This window comes from Lactuca sativa, chromosome 2 (assembly GCF_002870075.4).
Source record: "Lactuca sativa cultivar Salinas chromosome 2, Lsat_Salinas_v11, whole genome shotgun sequence".
Taxonomy (NCBI): Eukaryota; Viridiplantae; Streptophyta; class Magnoliopsida; order Asterales; family Asteraceae; genus Lactuca; species Lactuca sativa.
Genome location: NC_056624.2, coordinates 229,055,109 through 229,074,256, shown reverse-complemented (window position 1 = coordinate 229,074,256; position 19,148 = coordinate 229,055,109). Strand labels below are relative to the sequence as shown.

The 19,148-nt window shown below is 35.6% G+C and overlaps 1 protein-coding gene across 1 annotated transcript; it reads left to right on the top strand.

The window, feature by feature from the left end:
* Nucleotides 1-14,725: 14,725 nt before the first annotated feature.
* On the top strand, nt 14,726-16,656 carry LOC111903232 (ethylene-responsive transcription factor ERF027). Its single transcript, XM_023899006.3, has 2 exons — nt 14,726-14,858; nt 15,992-16,656. Exon 2 carries the CDS (start codon nt 16,099-16,101, stop codon nt 16,522-16,524), a length of 426 nt encoding a protein of 141 aa, XP_023754774.1. The 5' UTR covers nt 14,726-14,858; nt 15,992-16,098; the 3' UTR covers nt 16,525-16,656.
* Nucleotides 16,657-19,148: the final 2,492 nt, after the last annotated feature.

Below are 19,148 nucleotides of genomic sequence, written 5' to 3'. Positions count from 1 at the left end.
GCTGTTCCAAAAGAGTCAATTTGCTTTTATTGCCAAGAGAAGGGGTATTGGAGACGAAGCTGCCCTATTTACCTAAGACATCTAAGAGATGGGAGAGTCAAACGTATGGCTCTTCTTTAGGTAAAATCCATTAACTAACTCTTTTAAGTTTCTATTCTAGATTCTTAATACATAATGTGATAAGATTACAATTGATGTTTTGTAGGATCGAAGAAAAGAGAGGAAGCTTAAGGGAAGAAGTGAGCAGAATCTAACCGTGAAGAAATGGTTTTCGATCGCATTACTTGAAGATTAGATTCTTGAGCTGCTACTTAGAGTTAGAATAAGATTGCTAAGAAATATGTATTAGCATAGTTTTTCAATGAATTGCATTGTAAGGACAAATTTTTCCGCAATAAAATAAATTTTGATTTTATATTATTTATTTGCCCTTGCAATGGCGTATATGAAAAATTGATGTTTGAATGTTTCTATTATTAGCAATAATGTATTTGATTCTTAATTATGTTATTTGTGGAAATGTCGAGAATTTACTAAATAGGGAGAGTTTCTCATCGCCCAAGTTTCAATTGGACAGAAACTTGGAATCATGCAACTTGGTTGCACGATGAATGAGAAATTTCATATTTGGAAATTAGACTAATTCGTTGATAAAGTGTCAAGTGAAGGACTAGGAGATCAAATACACAAAGTTGTGTGTTGATCAAGTCCACCACAAGAGTAACAAAGATATTCGTCATGATTTACTAAAGGTTTACTAAATATGATTAAACTTATACGATTAAGTGTAATTCTGAATTGATTAAAAAGGTTTAAATCAATAGCAGAATGAATAAGAAGAATCAAGTAGGCAGAAAGATAAAAGTTTCTCTATTCTAAGAAGAAGGGAGAGTACCTTTTATTATGTTTTATGATAGGTCTTAATGATTAAGAACCATATCTCAATTGATCCTCTAAGTGAGTCTTAGTCTAATTGTATGTCTGAGAAGAGGAATCAAGAATTAAAGAAATGGTTAAATCAAGAAGTGAATCATACTTCGTTCCAAAACAAGTCTCAGAGTTAAGATTGTGACATTGAGTGACAAGTCTTAAGAAGGTTTAAAACATTCATCAAATGTAGAATTTGGAAAAAGGTTTTCTTATTCTTGCACATTTGAAATTGGTAAGTTGTGATGTCTTGAATTAGACAAAGACCAACGAGGACCAATTTGTGAAGTGTTTCGTCTTGATAAAAGCTACACTAACTCTTGAATATTTGTTTGTCAAGAAATGTTTATTGAGAAGAGAATCTTATATGTCAAGGAGTCAGTGGGAGTCTTAATGGTCTTGAAAGATTTCAAGAACAAATCAAAAATAAACCTTATCGAACATCACTAGCACACGACTTGAGGTTTACAACCTATCGTGTTGTCACTATCTTGTTTCTATGACGTTCCAATCGAGTTAATTATGCATGTGAGTTCTATGAGTTCTGATTTGAACGCATAAAAGGCAAGCACCTTGGTTAATGAAAAGTACATTGATAGTAAAGGGTGAGATGCTTAACTACTTGGAAGACATGGTGGGCATTCGTGTTACCATAAGGCAAGAAATCAAGATTGAGAAATTTCGGTCCATATGAGTTTGGATTTGTCGCAAACTTTGGTTTTGACAAATTCACATGGATAGGAACAAATACACCATTAAAATCTAAGTGTCACAAGATTCCCTCCTTCATGAAAATGACTGTGAGGAAATGCTTTCACTAAAAGATATTTTAAGAAGATAGTGATTGTGAAAATTGGATTCTTGAATTTGATTATGGTTACGGTATCCCTTTCCATGATTCGAATTGTGAGATTTGACAATTAGTCTTAAATGTTTAGACACACATATGAGCTATCTAAGGGAAAGGTGTATAAGCTTAGATAAAGGATTATCAGAGCATTAGGTATTAGAAACATGAACTTAAGAAATTCAATAGGTATTGTTTTTCTGGAAGTTAAGCTGGTTTCTGAATACATGTCAAAGCTAGTGGGAGCATAAGTGTTATGCTTATATGATAATAATCATCATGATAGTGGGAGCATAAATGTTGTGCTTGTATGATTATTATGGAAAGTAGTGCAAGTTAGTAATATTAATTATAGAAAACAAGAGTTATACTTTGCAAAGTCGCAATGGTTGAAAAGTTGTTTTGCTATAATTAAAGGAGAGAATATTATGCTTCATTTCAAATCTAAAGGCTTAGGTTGTGAAATGTTAATAAATTTAGTCAAAGATACATAGTGCGTTCTCAAATTTCGATTATAATCATGGCATCCCTCTTCATAGTTCGAATTGTGAGAATGTGACACATTAAATACTATGGCAGAAGATTGATAAAGTATCGTATCTTTATGTAAGACATTATGCATCGTGTCTCATACGCTTTGGGTATAGGATTGATTGCAAGTGCTATAATATTTAACCATTCTAAAATTTTCCAAATGTCTAGCGCATTTAGAGGGAAAAGGACAAGAATCGGTTTTGTCTAAGATAATTAAACAACAATCAAAGGACGATCCAAAGCTCGCTGATGATTGGTCGCCTGTGAGTAGTTGGAAGTATAGTATTGGATGGACCATATCAACATTATTATGAATAGAAAAGATTCTATTAAGAATGAGTTGTCCTATGGCAAATATGAAAATGGTTCCATATTGGGAGTTGGATATTGAGAGTCTATGTCTAGATTAGAAAATTTTATGCAAAAGGATGTTCAAAGGAATGTACTTTGAGTGAGAGACATCACGTCTATAGAATTGTATTGTAACAATCTCAAATAGAGGACTTTGTAATTTCATTGGCAATAGTCATTGTGACTTTTGTGCTATGACGTTACGAAATGATCATTGCATAAAATGTTAGAATCTAGCATATTCTATAAGTGGCAAGAATTTGATATTCTTTCACTTGTGAAAAGGATTGGGAGTTGTGAAATGAGTATGATTGGAAATGTGTTCATTTGATCTATTTCACAAAGTAAGAACCGTAGGTAAACATTGTGTGCATGCTAAGAGCATGGGACAAGTGTATTAATAATTCAAGTAAGAAGTTGATTATCCGAAACAACAAATAATGAGTAATCGATATGGTGATAAATAAAAGGTGTTTTATTTATACTCAAAGGTTTGAGGCCATATGGGATTAGTATTATTCTTGTGTTTCACTTTGCATGTTTTGACTTCCTGAATAATTTAATTGGTTCAGAACAGTCAAATTATTCGAACGGGCCACAGTCGTTCTTATGTTGGAAGTAGATATGAATGAAAACTATCATGAATTGGTGTGTGGATTGTCTAAAGAGTATTAGACATAAGCAAATGTTTTCTGCAACGTTCATGAGTGCTTATGAATATGATTTGAGCATTGGATTAAACCCACGCTCACTTGGATCACTTCATGGATTTCATCACGAGTGATTGGTGAGACAATAACATCTTATATTCTTGAAACCGAGATGTGTGAGTTATATCTTGCGAGTCGGTTGTACATTGATAATATGTAAACGCACCAGTAAATTGGTGTTACAAATCATATTGGTGTGTGTGATTCGGTAAGTGAGTGCAAGCGAGCATTGAGTCAAATTTTATCCGTTCCTTTTATCCAAAGTAGGATAAAAGCGATATCTTTGGGCCCCTCGATGATTTAGTGATGGCACCTAAGCGCTTGGCCAAGCCGGGACTAATTTGATGTGATCAATTGTAGCCTGTTATCAGTCGTCATAAATCGGAAGTCGGGAAATAGTATAGAAAGAATGATTAGAATTTATGTCTTATATCTATACGATATCTAGAATGAAGGAATATATGATCTCTTATCTAAAGGACACGCGTATCTGATAAGTTCAGAGTTGACAGTGACTTTTGAAAGCTACGATTGCAGATCAGGATCTGAAGTCATACGCAGAATAGTTATTAGACTTATCCAAGTGGGAGACTGTTGGATTAGTGTCTAAGTCCATAACTATTTTGGTATGTACTTGACCCGATGGTGCATGGTCCTTTTGGGTTGCCTTCACCAAAGCAACTTGATAGGATAAATTATGGAGAGAGAGGATTAATTATGATTTATTAATATATTATGAGAATAATATATTAAAGGAGAAATCATATTGTTTAATTATTATTAGTCAAGAATTAATAAGAATTAAGTTTGTGGCTAAAAGACATTAATTAAACTTAAGGGACTAGAACTGTCAATTGTGTGATAGTTGAATATTGGGCTAATGGACTCCATATTAGAGGGGTGGACGAATTCTATGGGGAAACATATTAGAAATCGTCCTAGGCCTCTAAGGAAGGAGTCCATGGGTTGCTTAGGGCTTAAGCATCCAAATTAGGGTTTCCTTGTTAGATAACCCTAATAGCCTCACTATTTAAAGGACCCTTGAGACTCAAAAACGTGGTGAACTTGTTCCTTAGGGTTTTCAAACATTTTGGGCAGCCTCCTCTCTCCTTATTCTTCATCCTCTTACTCATGGTGTTTGTGAGCCATTAGAGGAGTGACATTTGTGACTCTAAGCTTTCTAAAGTCATTACAAGGAGGATTTGAGATTGTTATTGCTACATAACAATCAAGGTAAGATCTAAACCCCATTCATAAGTTAATTTGATTAATTGTATGCTAGATCTAGGGTTTAAAGTATTCGATGAATTGCATGTACAATAGAGAAACCTAGATCCAAGCATTAGGGTTTGCATGAGCACATAGGATGTTCTTATGGCCAAAATCCATCAATATCTCCCTCTCACACAACTCGTAACTTCGAAATATTCCAACTCTCAATTTGAAATACAGAGGAATCGCCAATGACCTAGAACATTTTGACGACAATCCGAGTCTCCCTCCTCTATTGCTCAAAACCCATGCAAAAATACTCGTACCGACCCTGAAGTTGGTTGCCCGATCAATTTATGCCCTTTCCAAAGTGCATATAACAACCCATACATTGAATCAGAAGTTCTCAACCGCCAAACCATCTTTTTGAGCCAACCACCCCGAACTTACCATTACAACCTCAAAGAATTTCTAACCACCACAAGGTCTCTAACCAATGGCCTCCTGCCATGGAGACACTCATCCTTTCCTGAACAAGTACAACATACATTATCTCGCTCTGCACCTTCCCTCGACTACGAATAAACCCTGGTCTCATGTATCCGTACCACAGGTCTCTATATCCAGTTCTCTAACCAACCTTGAACAAATATCTGATCCTTTCAATAAAATACTCGGATCTCCCCCACTCAGGGTTCGAACCATCACCATAGGCATACCAACAATCTACTCCATAGACTGTTTCACCAGGTATATCACACTTGACTCTTGAAACGTACCCTGCAATCACTCAAAGATTCTTTCCGATGGGAACCAAGCCACTCCAAATATCTCGTATCTCAGACAACAACCTTAGAATCCTCCCAACGTGACTGCCTCTAGTCATCTTTAATGCCTCAGACCGACACACTGCCGGATACCCCGACTCTTCCGAAACAGTCCTGACTCTCAATTTGGAAATAATACACTATCACACACCTTGTCTCTGATTCCTCAACCAACCTCCCATCTCACTCTCACTAATGACTCTCTCATGGTATAAGAAATACCTCATAGTAGCATATTGTCCAAATACTCTGACAGAAAGGTTGCAACCCTGTGCTCTCCCATGGGGCTTGCCTCCAAACTCTGAAACCGGAACTCGCTATCTCTTTTGCTTCTCCCACGAAACAAGGATAACGCAACCTTTGTCATAGAAGGTGACGTATCATCTATCAGCCGATTTCTCAACTCAGACTATGATCCTCCGATAAGCATCAACTCTACTCATCTCTGAGTCTTGCAACTATAACTGGCATCTCACCAAAAATCTCTCGGAAACTAACTTGATTTCCCTCTCAAGGTATGCTCTATTGAAATTCGTTCGACATGGCCCTCTGGCCCCATACTCTATCATATCTGCTCTCAGACTGATCAATCATAACGGGATAACTGATAAACTCTGAAGCACTAATCTCCACGAACCGTGGTACTCGAACCATATTATCACCTCTCAATCTGCCACAAATCATGGTACCCGAACCATGTTATCACCTCTCAATTCGCTACGAATCATGGTACCCGAACCATATTATCACCTCTCAATCTGTCACGAATCATGGTACCCGAACCATGGTATCACCTCTCAATTCGCCATAAATCATGGTACCCGAACCATGTTATCACCTCTCAATCTGTCACGAATCATGGTACCCGAACCATGTTATCACCTCTCAATTTGCCACTTAGAACCTCTGGAATTCTCCCCGTTTCGAGTACGGGTCCTCTGCTTTAAGTAGTATGGGCCTATACTACCTGCCATATCTACTCATACTTTCCACACTGGTCGTCCCAGATTTCCTAAGTAGCAACTCAACCATTCTCAATCACCAATTCCAATATACTTGGTCGCTACCCAGCGAATACTCTCCTCTATCAGCATATTCTTTTGACTACAGACACTGACTCTTCCTAGGTGCTCACACTTCTCGGCCATCAGCTGTTGAAGACTCCATATGATGCCAACCATCTACCTCCTGAATATCGGCATATTCACTTAGTAGCTGACTCCCATCATGAAGAGTTCCACAAAGCACAAAGCAAGCAACATTTGGGCGTCGAATAATCTCCACCAACACGTAAAACCACTCTAGGTTACAACTCTATTTGCTCTACTTGCTCTCAAAATTCATCACTGAACTCAGGCTACCTCACCTCTCATGGTATCTAATTGCTCTTCTCAACAGACTCCCCAATGCTCATCTAGGTATCTCTCCTAGATTATATCTCGACTCAGAACTCTCTCTAAGTGATTCCTGCTAGATACTCTTACTCAACACATACTCAAGGCACATAAAAGATAACGACAATCCCTAGGCTAAGGCATCACAAATCAGGTAACTCTAACCCTAATATATGAAATACCTAGCCTATCTTCTAGTATGCATCACTAATATCTCAATAATAACTCATAACACAAATAAATAAGTAAGGGTATTTTGGGAAATCACCGTTCGGGCTCTAGCTGATTGTACACACTGCTTCTTCTCGTTTTTCTCTTAGAACTCTTACTCATTTCAGAAAATATTTTCTTTTTAAAACTTTTCTCAAATCCTCAGTTTGAGTCCAGACACACCCGAAGGTGCATCTGAATCTCTCAAACCAAGGCTCTGATACAAACTTGTAACACCGTAAAATTTAAAACCAATTTTTCATTTCAAAACAAAAATAAACATATGTCACATTTCCTCAAAATCACTAGTAAAAAATTGTCGACACATTTTTTATTTAAAATCGTTTATCACAAATCTAGGATCCTCCAAAAATAACTCTTTCTCTCGTGTGTACAATCAAGCAGGCACCTTCCCGATATCATGAAAGGTACCTGAAACACATATCACATAACACAGTAAGCACGAAGCTTAGTGAGTTCCCCAAAATACCACACACATCTCAGTAGCCTCTCATGGCTATACTAAGATAATACCCTCCGGTCAATGTGTCTTAGTAGGACCCTCCGGTCCCATAACTCGGGTGGAACCTCCGGTCCTAACTCAGGAAGCTCATAATAATAATACTCAGCATAAATCACAAAGACATAATGCAGAATATCACAATACACAGATAAGCACATAAGACATCCCAGTCGCACAAAGATACCACACATGGTAAGTATAGTGAGAAGACTCACCTCGAAAGCTAATAAGTAATAATCTCATACACGGAAATCTCAAACTAGCCTCCGCCTATCACATAGGATAAATATCTCTAATTAATAATATATGTATACTCAATACCAAAATGTTGCCCTCTCTTTCTCTTCTAACTCTTGGATTGGGTAAAAGACCATTTTACCCCTCCGTGGTCTCCATTACTCGGGTATGGCCAAACCCTAAAGTCAACAGAAGTCAAACTCGAGTCAACAGTCTATGTTTGACCCGACTCACCGAGTACATCTATGTGACTCATCGAGTCCCCTTGTTTCTTCTGTCATATCCCGAAAGTCCACCTTGACTCGTCGTGTTGTCTCGCGAACTCATCGAGCCACCCATATCGAGATTCATTGGGGAAAAACCCCAGCCGACTCGTCGAGTCAACTCATAGACTCCGCGAGTCCCTTCAATCTGATTTCTAATTCAAACGATTCAAAGCAGCTCTACTACTCCAAACACTAGATCTAGCATCCCAAGACTCCATTGTCACGTAAAGCTTCAATCTTTACGTTCATGCATGGTAGTTTTGCTCCAACATACCAAAACATGCTCTCACAATGTGTTAAGCACAATATCCTTCATATGGGTGAATAAAGTTAGGACCTTTGGACTCTAGGGACCTCACAAGGTCCAGATCTGAGTTCTAAGCCTCAAGAAAACTCTGTAAGCTCGAAATCCCAAATAACAGTGGCATAAACCCTAACCTTCCAAAATCAAGAGATCTAACCATAACAATGATAAAGGTATGAACTTTTCACCTTTTACAGAAGCTCTTGGATGAAAAGCAACTGGTCTAACAGCCACTTCTCGTTCCTTGCTTGAATTCCCTCTCTTCCCCTCCAAAGATGCACCAAAATACTCAATATAAGCTCAACATTCTCTCTTTTAGCTCAAAAAGGCGACTAGGGTTTCTCTCAGTGAAGTTGGGCAACTCATGAGCCGGAAATGAGGTTATAAGTTCCCTTATATAGGCCCCAAACCCAGGGATTTAGGGTTCCACTACACAGCACCTACTCGGCGAGTCGGCTCCCCGACTCGTCGAGTCCGCTCATTAAACCCGCGTAGTCAACTCGACTCTACTCGACGAGTTGGACTCACAAAAACCCCAAAATAAACACTCTATTAATGTACCTAGGATTTTGGATGTTACGTCACTTAGCATAACATCATCCTATCTACCAGGATACCGATCTAACAGATTACTACAACATAACAACATCCTATCTACCAGGATATCGATCTAACAGATCTCAGCAATACCAAAGCATACATAATTGGATATCAATCCAATGGGCCGACATTGGTGCCTTCGACCCGTAAGTACAATGAGGAAAACTCACCTCACACAGTTGAATCCCACCGAACGTCTCTGACTAGTGGGTCATTGAAATCCCCGCACTATCACAACATAATAATCAAAGAAATCCCACCAAAAGTCTCTAACTACAAGTCCAAATCTTGATCCAAAAAGGCCCAATCAGTAAATAACCATCCAAGGCCCATAATTGGCCCAATTTTCCAAATTGGGCCCAACTCCCATTTGGACCTTACCCTAAAGTCCAATCCTTCACTTGGCCCAAAATATCAACACTCAGATGGTCCAAATAGGAGGCCAGCATCTATGCCCAAAAAGGTGGCCCAAACTTGAAGCTTAAAACCGCAAAGCCCACAGACTGAGTACACGAGGCATACCCACCTGTACGCTAAGCGTACTCGCATTAAGGCTTGTACGCTGTGCGTACTGGATTGCATGCCCAATGTACTCCCCTGCTAAGCCATTCTTCCTATTAAGCTCTTAATACTTAAGATAAATCCCCAAAACGTAGATCTGACTTCATTGAGCTGGAATAACATGTAAAGTTGCTACTTTACGTTCATGCATGGCTAAATGAAGTTATTAAGCTTAGAAATGACTTGGTAAATGGCATAATGCATGAACGATGATAAATACCCCCATAAAGTTGGCACCTTTATGCCAAGGAAGCCTCTAACAAGATTAGATCTAATGAAATTATCCCTTCAAATTGTCCCAAACCATCAATCCATGCAAAAGAAACTGAAAGTGTGCCAAATCTACCCATAAATAAAACTAGACATTGACAAGTAAAGGTTTGAACTTGATACCTTAGGAAGCTTGCAATGTGATGAAGAGTTCTGGATCTCAAGTTTCCCACCAAGCTATGAACTTCACTCTCTTCTAGGTTCTTCAAAGATGGACCAAATCAACACAAATTTCTCTTCAAGAGCTTAAAAATGCAAGAATGGAGGCTAAGGGGACGTTTATGGTTTTCTAGAGGTTTAGGGATAAGAAATGAGGCCAACCCTAAAGGTTAAGGATGAATATATAGGGTGCAACACCCTGCTTTAAGGTTTCTAGAAGTCACGTTTACGCCCAACGTACATACGCGTACACACAACGCACGCACCCGATGTCCCGATCCATCTATAGCTAGTACGCTAAGCGTTCCAAGTGGTACGCCCCACGTACCAGCTTCAAGGGCTAAAAATGCAACTTGAATAAATAAAGGGAGAAAGTGAACATACCAAGATTAAGGTGTTACTCAAAGGAGCAAGCTTTATACCTTGAAAGGCTTGCAAATGAAAGATGAATCCCAAATCTAAGGTGCCTTTTCCTTCAATTTGAGCTTGATCTTCTTCCTTCCTCTTCTAATCACACAAACACACTCTTTAATGCTTGAAATGGCCTCAAAAAATGCTTTTAGAGTTTCAAATCACGAAGAGAGGGTAGAGGCGGATTAGGTGAAGAGAAATGAGGCCATAAAGATGCTTAAATACCACCCAAACCCTAAAAACTAGGGTTTCCAACTTCATTTAGTACGCCCCACATACATAAGTGTATGCCCACCGTACTAGGGTGCGCCCTAGTACGCTCAACGTACACACATGTACGATTGGCATACTTATTCTGCCCAAAATTACGAGAATGCCACTAGGGCTTCAAGGCACATTCTCTTGGGCATAAGGACCAAAATGTCATATAATAAAATTAAAGGGATAAATTTAGAATTACCTTAACACCGGGATGTTACACATAACATCAAATCAAAGTCAAAACTGAATTTTACTATGTCATAGGTATTAATTGCTGACTTTTAGTAAATTATGTCACTAAAATAATTTAGAATTTTAAAATTATCAGGTGTTAGCTCTTCCTGCTTGAGGTTGAGGGTGTGGTATAACTCTCGTCATTAATATAGGTGGTATTAAAGAGTAGTTTAGGAGTAGATTATATTTTTCGTTAAAAAAACGAAAGACTACATTAAAAATATTGATATCTATGTATTATGACATTTATTACATATCAATATTTTGTGAAATTTAATATAAAAATAAAAAATAAAAAATAAAAAATAAAAAAAAAACCATAAAGTGTCATGCGGAAAAAAATTAATTTAAAATAGCTATAAAATGACATGTGTTAAAATGAATACATGTATCACATGTGACAAAAAATATTTATTTATTAGATTAAATTTATTACAATTATTAAATATCAATATTATGTGAAATTTAATATAATTGAAAAAACCATAAAGTGTCATGTAAAAAAGAATAATAATTTAAAATAGTTATATAATAACATTTGGAAAAATGAATGAAAGTATGACATGTGATAAAAAAAAGTTATTTATTTATCATAGTATAATATAGTATAGTAGACTATATATATATATATATATATATATATATATATATATATATATATATATATATATATATATATATATATATATATATATATATATATATATATATATCTCAATGTTGTAAATGATGGGGATAGGTGGCCGCCTAGGCGCTAAGCGGACAACAACTGCCTACCCTAGACAGTCAAAGTAGATGGAGCCGGTGAACATCGGTCTTGGCAGGCCTAGGCGGAGCTAGGCTACCAAATTTTCAATTTTTCGAATTTTAAAATACTACACCAAAAATTTTATAGTTTTCAAATTTTAAATGTGAAATGTTTTAAATTTTCAAATAAAATTTTAAATGTGTCGAAGTCGAGTATCATGGAGTTTCTAATGTCATTGTTGAGTCGTTTTGATCCTCAATCTCTTTCACGAGCTACTTCAATCTCCCATCACGACCAAAATTGTTATTATGAAAGTATTAGTGTTATGTATATGTCTTCCAACTCGGTTCAACATCAGCGAACGAATCATATTGAGATTGGCATTCACTTCGTCTGTAACAAGGTTGTTATTGGTAAAGTTCAAGTATTATACATTCTATCGTCATAACACTAAGCTGACATCATGACCAAAAGTATTCCATACTATCTATTTCACAAATTTCGTTCCATTTTGAACGTTTAGAATCACCCTCTTAGTCCAACTACGTGGAATGTTTTATCTTGATCTTGTTTTGTATAACCCAATTATCTTTGTCTCTTGGCCCGATTTTGTATAAGCCAATTATCTTTGTCTCGATGTAGTTAATGAGAAGAAGTTACTTATTGAAAAAATATACCATATCAAATAGTAACAAATTATTTTAAAATAATCCACACATTTGGTATATCTAATTTCCAAACAAAACATCTACTAAAGTATTTAGATGATCCTTTTTTTTTCCATTTTTCTTACTCCCTTTTTTCATGGCTTTATGAGTTTTTGAGCAAAATTTATTTTCATTTAACTTAGGTATATGTTGAGAGTTTTTGACCAAATAAGTGTTTTTAAAAAAAAAATTATTTATCAAATAGGTGTAGTTTCAAAAATATTTACCAAGTAAGTGTAGTTTCAAGATTTTATATTTTTCTAAAACTGTTAGCTTTAATTCTATTTTATTGTTTTTATTCATATACTTTGATATTTTCTAAACTTTTTACTATTAACTTTTATCAAAAAAAAAAATTACAAATATCATTTTTAACCTCAAAACGCAAAATACATATAATTCACATTTTTTACAATATTTTTAATTTAAATTTATATTCTATATCTTGATAAATGGATATTAAGAAACAAAAAAAACATATATTTATATAAATACCAATATACACTTTAAAAAGATAATCGCATAAAAAGTATTGTCTTTGTAGGTAAAACCAAATTAACACTCGTTTCAATCATAATCTTCACTTTGATTCACAAAAAAATGATAGATATAATGTCAAAAAAAATTATGAAGCATGTCAGATCCATCCAAATTTGTTTTCATCATCAAGAACCTTCTTCACCCATTGTTAGAGTAGTTTCTTTGTTTTTCTATCCATTCAATTTAAGTCATGCCATTAGTGCAACATAAATATATATTATTAACATAAAACACACAAAAAAAAACATATCAAATATTGTAAACATGAAATTTCAAGTTCTATTTTTTCATGTCTGTTTCAATTAGGGTGTTGAACGGGTAAAATTTTCGGGTTTCGGGTAGAACGGGTATTTCCTTAAGAAAATAATACCCGATACCCGACCTATATTGTAATTCGGGTTTTTGGGTTTCGGAAATTCGGGTTTGAGGTCGAGTCAGGTAATTGTCGGGTATACCCGAAAATTTCTTAAATGACACTTATTGATAATTTTTTTACATGTTAGTTGGTTTAATAAAGAGTTGGATAGGAAAATACTCCATACAATTAACAAGTACATATATACTCAATTGTCACGTCATTAGCACTTACGTTGTCAACGAAAATTATGAAAACGTTTTTTATTTCCCAATCTATTAAACATTTATCAACCACTAATTCAATATCAACCCCACGATAACTCTCTTGAGGACAAAAGTTGAACACTTTTTTTTTCAATTTTCATTCATATTCTACAAAGTGGGTGGTGAGACACGTATAACTTGATTGTTGTGTAGAAGTGCAAGTATCGGTGGTCAAACAAACCCTACCAACGTTTTTTTAATAAAAGCTCGAAGTTTTTCTTTTTCTTCAGCGTCGTATTCCCTTTGCAAGTTTGCGTGGACTGTCGAGTCATCGTTCATAAGAAAGAAACAAAAGGTTTTGTTTTATTTGAAGTGTGCGTACGTGACTACATTGTATATTTGGTATTATCTAAAAAACGAATTCGGGTATTCGGTTATACTCGAAAATATATATTCATACCTAAAACCCGACCTATATTATTATCGGGTTAACCTATTACCCGAATGTTCATACCCGTTACCCGTTCTACCCGAATTCGGAACGGATCGGGTGGTTAGAACGAGTTTTGGGTTTTTTCGACAGGCCTAGTTTCAATTGCTCAAATTAGTTTTTGTTTCTAATTGTAAGTGAAAAAACATGTCTAGTTGAAGCATATTAGCTCAAATTAGCATTTTCTTTCGGTAAGATCAAGTGTGTTAAAGAATATATCAATATCTAATTTTAAAGTGTTTGCAAACTCTTGCTCATTGTCATTAGCATCACACACACCAGCAAAAAAGTCTCATCTCAACAACATTGGCATTACACACAGGAAAGAAGCCAATGGTTTTACGTTGAGTTTTAACCTAATTTTAAATTACTCAACGGCATCTGCAAGTCGTCATTGTTGCAAATGGGTAAAAAGTTATACAAGCTACACATCACCCTATATTTTATTATATTGTCTCATCACAATACATATAGACAAATATACTTATATGCTATTTTAAAAAAGACCACACTAAGTCATTTCATCAAACATTTTATGTGCCTATAACATTACAAACATGTTGAATATTTAAACATAAATTAAACTGGATTGGAATGTGATAGAGAAATTATAATTAAACAAACGATTGTCGGTTCACCAATTTATGTTTTCTCAAACGATTATCTCTTCTTATTCAATCCCACCGAAACAAACATAATCAGAATCTATACTATATGTGTCGCTATCTCGTAAGATGTGGTCCTGTAACACCCACGAATGAGCTCTTGGGGCCATAAAAACATAGGAAGAAACTTCTAGCGCTAAGTACAACCCAAAACCACCACACCTAATTAGTAATAAAGCAAGTTGTCATTGAGAAACATGGAGGAACCGAGAGTGGGCAACGGAGGTGAGCAGCATCGATTAAGAGCCTTTTGGTGTGGCCGAAGACGAACCGTTTAGAGGATTCACGATGTAGGTGCGATCTAAAAAGGTGTGGTCACAGATTTCTTTTGAGAATAATTTTCAATTTCACCTTATTAGATAAATATGTTTGAAAGTGTACCCTTTTGATAAATATTTTTTTAGAAACACCCTTTCCGTCAAAAACTCCTCTTCTTGATACATCCACAAGTCCCAGTACACCTTGAAATATTCATAAGCCCGGCCATGATTTGAACACCCACCTCCTTATTGTTGTGTTCTTTTGAGTCGAATGAATCAGTAACTCATTAATCAAAATCTGCAATAAGTGATTGCCATCATACGGAAATAAAGATATGGTTCATAAATTATTTGCAACACTTTAATTGCATCAAAACTTTTGTTGAATCCACATTAGCCCTGCATACCATCAGTTTCTTTTGCGAAAGCTAAAATCTCACCATAGTCGCAAATGATTTACATATCGTCTTGTGATTATTAGAAGCAAATCAGCAATCATTCCTAAACCCTACTATTTTGACATCTCTAAATTCTTGAATATCCTCATTCCGTCGTTTATATTTTGCATCAAATTTCGATTTACAAATTTTAACAAGTTTCATACTTGATAAGCAATTCGTTCCTTCTTTCACATAACAAACAATATCCCTTTTCTAGTTTTCTAAATCCACCATAATACTTGGATTTTTTTTACCTCTTCTCCATGATACTATTCTATTCTCCAACTCATGACTTTCAATTTCCTTTTAATAAACTTGTGACCGACAACAAGAGTAGTCATCAAATTCTCTCCTGCCCTACATGCAGTGGATAGCTTTTTAACTTTATTTTCCTGATTCTGTTTATGTCTTCAGTTTCACGTCTCTTCTTTTCCAAAATCATGCTCTAGCTCTATATATCGAATTAATACCGACCACTTAATGTAGTCAATGGCTTGACAGTTGAATAGAAAAACACGTTGGAGTATTAGAATAACACATTGGCTTCAGTTACTTTGTACGGTTGGTAGGTGTACGTTGGTCTTTTCGCCCTACATTTAAGATCCTACTTTTATGAATTAACGGAGTTGTATGTATGTGTACCTTTTCTTCTTATTTATTAATTTTTTTTTTTTTAATTGTGGATAGTCAAATCATTTGTATTTATTTTCTTATTCCGGAAAGTTGTCATTTCTAAATAAAGGGGCATCCGCGAAACACACACGGCGTCATACTCAATCATGGAGTTATGAAGCACCGACAGAAACTATTCGTCTATAACTACCCACAAACCCAACTTAATTAGATTGCATGGCTAATCGTCGTCGTCATCACAGCTCCTCTGCTTTTCAGCTACCGGTACCCCAAGATGACGACAACCCACCACCAACCCCTGGCGGCAGTTCCTCCAGCCGCGACCCTGATTACTATGGAATCCGATGCAGAGCTGGGAAATGGGTTTCTGAAATCCGTGAACCAAACAAATCAAGTCGTATATGGCTAGGCACATATCCGACACCGGAGATGGCGGCGGCGGCTTATGATGTGGCGGCACTGGCACTCAAAGGCGAGTATGCAATCTTAAACTTTCCCGACTCTACTCTCTCTACTACGTTTCCTGAGTTCCCCACGGCTGATGACATCCGTGCCGCAGCAGCAAGGGCGGCTGCAGCTCGAGCACCAACTAAAGAAAGTGGTGGTGGCAGCTCGACTGAGATCGGAACAACCCTTTCTTAATAGGTTCTTACTTCTTAAGAACCAGATATCAATAGAAGACGTAATGTCTTTTCCGTTCACGTTTCTGCCTATTAATTTTCACTGTAGCATTTTGTCTATCATTATGTGAATAAAGTGAAAAATATTTATGTACTTTGCTGATTTCATCTGGTTTTTGTACGAGTACCTGTTGCTCTAATTATTTCTAAATAAGAAGGCAACCAATCTTAATTGTAAAAAATTTCAACCAAATAAATAGAAATATAATTATTACTTATAAGAAATATGTTATCATGTACGATTTATATAATAGAGATGGTTCTAGTGCTAGCTGTTTATATTAATTAAGTTTTTGCCCTCTTTATGTTTTGGTGCTGCTCAAATTCGATGCCTACATTAACCTATTTCAAGAGCATGGTTTTGGTGCTTTTTTACTTTATTTACGTTTTTGCCCTCCTTATCGTGGGCTGCTCAAATTCGATGACTTCATTACTTTTTCGCAAGTGTGTGGTATTGCTCTGTGATCACATTGCTTTGGTCTTAGTTGTCTTTTTGTGTTGGCCTTCCTTTTGTTTCGTGTTCCTTCTCTTTTTAGCCTTTCTTAGTTCGGAGGCTTTTTGTTATGTACTTTGGATTTTGTAAGCTAGCTTTTTTTATATAAAAAAAATAATTAAGAGACATAAATACTGTTTCAATTTGACCTTTTTAATACATTTTTATGTTACTTTTTTTAAAAAACGTGATAAATGCAAAATAAATGTAGTTATAGTACTGTGCAAAAAGGTAGATTTGGGCCGTGTAGCATTAAAGATCTACTATACGTGTGTCTATGATATTATTGCATATTAATATTTTATATAGACAAAATTATAAAGATGGTCCCTATAGTTTGTTAAAAGTCATAAGATCAGTCACTATTAATTTTTTTTTATTTTGTAAAATTTGCACAAATGACCTTTTTTACTAATCCTGTTAATATTCAACCGTTAGAGACTGAATTCTTAAAAGTATTTTCGTCTTTTCAAGTATAAAGGGATTGAATTCGTGACATCTTGTAAACCACAAGGACCAACTATTTTTGTAATTCGTCTAAAAATAATGTAAATTTTAGAAAATAAGAGGAGAAGGATTCAAACTTGGGAAGCCTTATGAACTTTGTTTATAATTATATTACGTAAAATCGTAAAAATGATAAATAAAAAAATAAATTACAGTTTTTTACATAATTTTTTTAATAAAACAAAATGTATTTTTACGTATTGTAGAAAAAATGAATGTCTACAATTACTTTATATTTTTTTTACATATTTATTTTACGTAAAATAATTTTTTTATGAGCAGCTTGCCACTTTGTCCGTTCCTAAATGCCCCCATGAGCTACATGCTACCAGCTTTCGTGTTGTGCGTTACGAACTAGTTTTGTCAAACACACCATATGTTTACCGACAACTAATCATAGTCAAACCAACGACTGCCCACTTTGTCAATTCTTCAATGTCCCCCATGAGCTACCTTCTACACGTTACAAAATAGTTTTGCCAAACACACCTAATGTTTACCGACAACTAATCATAGTCGAACCAACTATTAAAATATAATATTCACATGTGTCAATATATATCTGGAGAATCAAATAGGTTGTAAGAGATAGTATGTGCTATCGTTTAGATTTTATGACGTAGTGTATATTTTTTAAAAAAAAAATCTAGCATAGTTCAAGCCAAGATTATCAAGATCTGAGTTTTACCTAAGATCGTTTTGTGTATTGTAAAATCGTGACCGTAAGATCGGATCAGGATTCAAAGATCCTACAAAATGAACTCATATTGAAATTTACTCATACGGTCTTGGGTGTGCAATTACATTATTACTTGATGTCGATTAGGACCTAGATATGAAGCCAACTTTAATTTTCTAAACATGAACAAAAAATTTTGCTGCTGCAAACCGTAATTATTAGGAAGAATATATATCAATTACAAAAGGAAACAAGATCATTATGATTACAACTAAAGGCTTAAGATCACAAAAGAAATAATTATGAGTGTAACCTGCCTAATTCGTGATGAATTGATGAAATAATGATGCTCTATGATGCTTCTTGCAACCATCAATGCTTGATTTCAAATTGAATAAATGATTTTTTAGGTTCGATTATATAATAACACTAAAAAGGTGGGATCATGTAACGTCCCAAAACCCAGAACCAAAAATTTTGTTTTTATATTAAATAAAACATCAGCCAAACATGTTTATCAAAACCATAGTAAATCAGTAATCATCCAAAATACATCATAGTCAATAAAGCGGAAAATCATGGTATGTGCGATGTGATCATCCCGAGCTCGTCCTCTTCAAATCGGAAATACCTGAAACATAAACTGAAAACCGTAAGCATATAGCTTAGTGAGTTCCCCAAAATACCTCATACCATACATACAACGGGCCTTGCCCGACAACTTGTTGGACCCTGACTAGAACAAATCTATCAGTAACATGTGTTGGGCCCTACCTAGAACAGATCTATCAATAACATGCGGTGGGCCCCGCTCAGTATACATACAAACACATACAAGAGTCACATAGACAGCTAGCATATAAACAACAATAATCGATGTTCCGACATTGGTGCCTTCGACCCATCA